At 59.8% G+C, this 3413-nt stretch overlaps 1 protein-coding gene across 1 annotated transcript; it reads left to right on the top strand.

Moving 5' to 3' along the window:
- The first annotated feature begins 9 nt into the window (after window positions 1-9).
- On the top strand, window positions 10-3151 carry GM2A (GM2 ganglioside activator). The gene is made up of 3 exons (XM_026858015.1): window positions 10-392; window positions 1252-1434; window positions 1556-3151. Exons 1-3 carry the CDS (start codon window positions 33-35, stop codon window positions 1709-1711), a joined length of 699 nt encoding a protein of 232 aa, XP_026713816.1. The 5' UTR covers window positions 10-32; the 3' UTR covers window positions 1712-3151.
- The last annotated feature ends 262 nt before the right edge of the window (window positions 3152-3413 follow it).

Here is a 3413-nt window from a genome sequence, read left to right on the forward strand (position 1 = left end):
GTGGGGGGGGTGTTAGGCAGAGAGTTTCTGCAATGCCCTCAGGCTTGGAAGAGCTGAGTGCAAGAAATGAAGAGGGAAATACTTATTTGGCATTTGAAGGGGGTCTGAAGGTCATTTTCTGGCCGTGTTTGTCAGCAAATATTTGTAGGGGACCAGGGGTCCAACACTGGGGAAACCTCCTGCAAACCCAGGGCAAGGCTCGCCCTGGCTCTAACTCCTCCTGTCTCCTGGTGCTGCAGTTTGGTGGCTTTGCCTGGGAGAACTGCGGTGACAAGAGGGACCCTGTGGTGCTGCAGAGCCTCTCCGTGGCGCCTGATCCCATCAGCATCCCAGGGAGCCTGCGTGTCAGCGCGGCCGTCAGCAGCAGCAAGGCCATGGCCTCCCCTCTGAAGGTAAGCGCTGGAGGTGCCTCTGCACGATGAGAGAGGGAAGAGCTTCCCAAAAACCACTGGCACCTGGGAAATGCCCAGCAGTGGGTATGGGAATGAGCAGCTCTTTGGGAAGCGAGGCATGGAGCAGTGAAGGGCTGAGCACGTCTGGCTCTGTAAGCAAGAATGGGGTGATGGGCATGGGGAGACCAGTGGTAGGAGCAGACGGCCCAGTGGGAAGCTCTCAACCTTGTCCCAGTGGGAGAAACCACGTGAGCTGTGTCATGTCTTGAGGACGCAGTGACTCAGGGAGGGAAATGAAACCCCAAATGCCCTGGGTGCTCCTGGCGGTCACTGCAGCACTGTTTTTTCAGTGGCCAGGCCTGGCTGCTCCATCCAGAGACATGCCACGGCACCACTGCGGGAGCCTGGGCTGGCCTGGCTGCCCTGCACCACTTTTTTGGGACTTTTTAGAATGAGACTGAACATGTCTCTTTGCACAAGGTGCAGGGATTGTCTTGAGCAATGTCACGGTGCCTGTTTGGGGCTGCGGTGAGCATGCTGGGGGAGTGTGGAGGCAGAGCTGTGGGATAGGAGCTGCCAGGCAATTTGGGGACAGGGCACTGAGGAGAGGGGAAGGAGGGGGTGTGTGGGCTGCTGGGAGGTGTTTGCTCAAGAGGTCAAGGTTGGAGGAAGCGAAACCTGTAGGTAGAGAGGAACCAGAAGTAGGAAGCGGGAAGGTGTGTGGTAGCCCCATGGACACCCCAAAGAATTGCACAAGCAGGAGCCAAGGGTGATAGCTGGGGAGTGGGGGGGTGGGACAGGCCAGAGGAGTTGTGACTGCCCATGCCGGCTGTACCGGTGCCGGACACCTTCCCTCCAGGCGGTGCTGGTGGTGGAGAAGGCACTGGGTGACCTCTGGATCCAGCTGCCCTGCATTGACCAGCTGGGCAGCTGCACCTACAATGATGTCTGCACCATCCTTGACAACCTCATCCCGCCCGGAACAACCTGCCCGGAGCCCCTGCTCACCTATGGCATCCCCTGCCACTGCCCCTTCAAAGCGGTACGCCTGAAACCCCCGGTCGGTGTGATGCCGGCAGTGCCGCTGTGTACCACCGTGCCCTTTGGTGTGGGGCTGGGGGGGGTTGGCTGACGTCTTGCCTACATGTCCCCTCTCTCTGCAGGGCTCCTACTCCCTGCCAGCCAGTGACTTCATCCTGCCCGACATGGAGCTGCCTTCCTGGATGACCAACGGCAACTACCGTGTCCGGGCGACTGTCAGCAATGGTGGGGAAGAGCTCGCCTGCGTCAAGCTGGCTTTCTCCCTGCAGTCCCAGTGAGGGGCTGGGACACCCCCATTGCCTTGGTCCCCTGTCCCATCCCATCCAGTTGCACCCCAGTTCATCCCACCCCATCCCTGTGAAGTGCATCCCTCCTGCTGCTAGGAGGAGGCAGCCCCTGCAACCCAACCTGGTGCCCCCCCCTCCCTTGCTACACACAGAAAGGCCCCTCTGTCTGTCCTGCTGTCCCCAACCCCATTAATAGGGTGTCCCCTGCACCAGACAGGGTGGCCTTGGAGCCTAACCCCACCCTTTCAGTGTGATCAAGGCTTTTTTAACTCACTACTTTTTTTTTTTTTTTCTTAATCCTGTTGGGGCAATTTTAGACAAAAACATTCCAGGGAAAAGCAATATTTCTTGGAGCAGTCCAGGGGGAGGAAGGAGTGTTCGAGAGTGCTGGGGCAGGCTGGAGGGATGCAGGATTAGCTGCGGAGGGTGTCTCCATGAGCCCCCACCACCTCTGGCCAGAGCATGGGGTTGTTTTGCAGAAGTGTCCCCACAGTGGCTGTAGGAGACCTGTCACCCTCACAGCAGCTCTGGGTCTGCCTTTGGCGCATCCCTGTCTTGTGTGTGGGACCAGCTTGGCAACACGTGTGAGGGCACCTTCCCGTGTCCCTCCTGCGACAAACATCACAAGCACAAGAGGACTGAAACTACCCAAACCCCCAATGGACGTTCCCACTTGTGAGGGACCAAGCAGCTGGTGCTGCTCCCAGCAGCAGGAGAGATGGCTAGACATCAGCTGTGCTTGCTCTAGGGGGGGAACACGGCTGTGATGGGCAGCTGGGGCACAGCCTGGCCGAGGACAAGTCCCACTCATCTCATTTTGCCATGGATAGAGCCAAGGCAGGACAGTGCACTGGCACCCGGCAGAGGCACCCCCACAGCGTGGGGCAGCATCCTGGACGTGGAATGGACTGGGAGGTGACTCTGAAGACCAGCAGCCTGGGTCCTGTTTGGGGGCCCTGCAGCCCATCTCCTGGTTGTGGTTGGGGGCCAAGGTGTGTGCAGGCAGCATCCTTCCTGCCTGCAGCTCCGGGCAGGGCGTGTGACGTTGCTGCCTGTGCCAGGTCCCCACAGGGCAGAGGTGCAGGTGACCCACCAGCCACCCGCATCCCTTGCTCCCTCGCTGTCCCTGCCTCCGTGCATTATTTAGTCTCTCCGTAGGGCTGGTCTTCCCCCAAGCCCTTAATACGCCTTAACGACTGCCGGGTTGCACTGGCAGGAGGTTCTCTGCCACACAGACATGCTCCCACCACCTTTCTGTGCCCTCGACTTGCTCTGTTTCATCCTGATGCTGGCTCTGACTGGGGTTTATTTTGCCTGGAGAAGCACTAACCCTCTCGTCTTGCTCCCTGCTGCCGCGCAGCGCCCGTGCCAGGGCAGCATCCTCCTTTTGGGCAGGTACTGCTGGTTCTTAATAAATCTTTTTACCAGGAAGCGGAGCTGATGCCTCTTGGTGCTGGGGGTGACCTGGGGGTGGCATTTGTTCCCCTTGAAATAGCAGGGGCAGGGGAAGCGAAAGGGGTGTTGGGGCTGGGGTGAGGGATGCTGTGGCCAGAAGAGCTGAGTGTCAGCAGCCCCGAGGCCGGCTCCGGGGCACAGCAGGGATCTGCAGGTGCTGCTTTGGGACACAGGGACACAGCCCCCTGCCCACGGGGGGGGGGCACAGCCCACGCTGGGGCTCTCGGGGGGTGTCTCT

This window comes from Athene cunicularia (assembly GCF_003259725.1).
Source record: "Athene cunicularia isolate RWA chromosome 13 unlocalized genomic scaffold, athCun1 chr13_part1, whole genome shotgun sequence".
Classification (NCBI taxonomy): domain Eukaryota; kingdom Metazoa; phylum Chordata; class Aves; order Strigiformes; family Strigidae; genus Athene; species Athene cunicularia.

Excerpts from the sequence above, each read along its gene's own strand:
- GM2A (XM_026858015.1), top strand. The coding sequence starts at position 33 with ATGCCCTCAGGCTTGGAAGAGCTGAGTGCAAGAAATGAAGAGGGAAAT. Across the intron at positions 393-1,251 it reads CCATGGCCTCCCCTCTGAAG|GCGGTGCTGGTGGTGGAGAA; the intron begins GTAAGCGCTGGA and ends CCTTCCCTCCAG. Across the intron at positions 1,435-1,555 it reads GCCACTGCCCCTTCAAAGCG|GGCTCCTACTCCCTGCCAGC; the intron begins GTACGCCTGAAA and ends CTCTCTCTGCAG.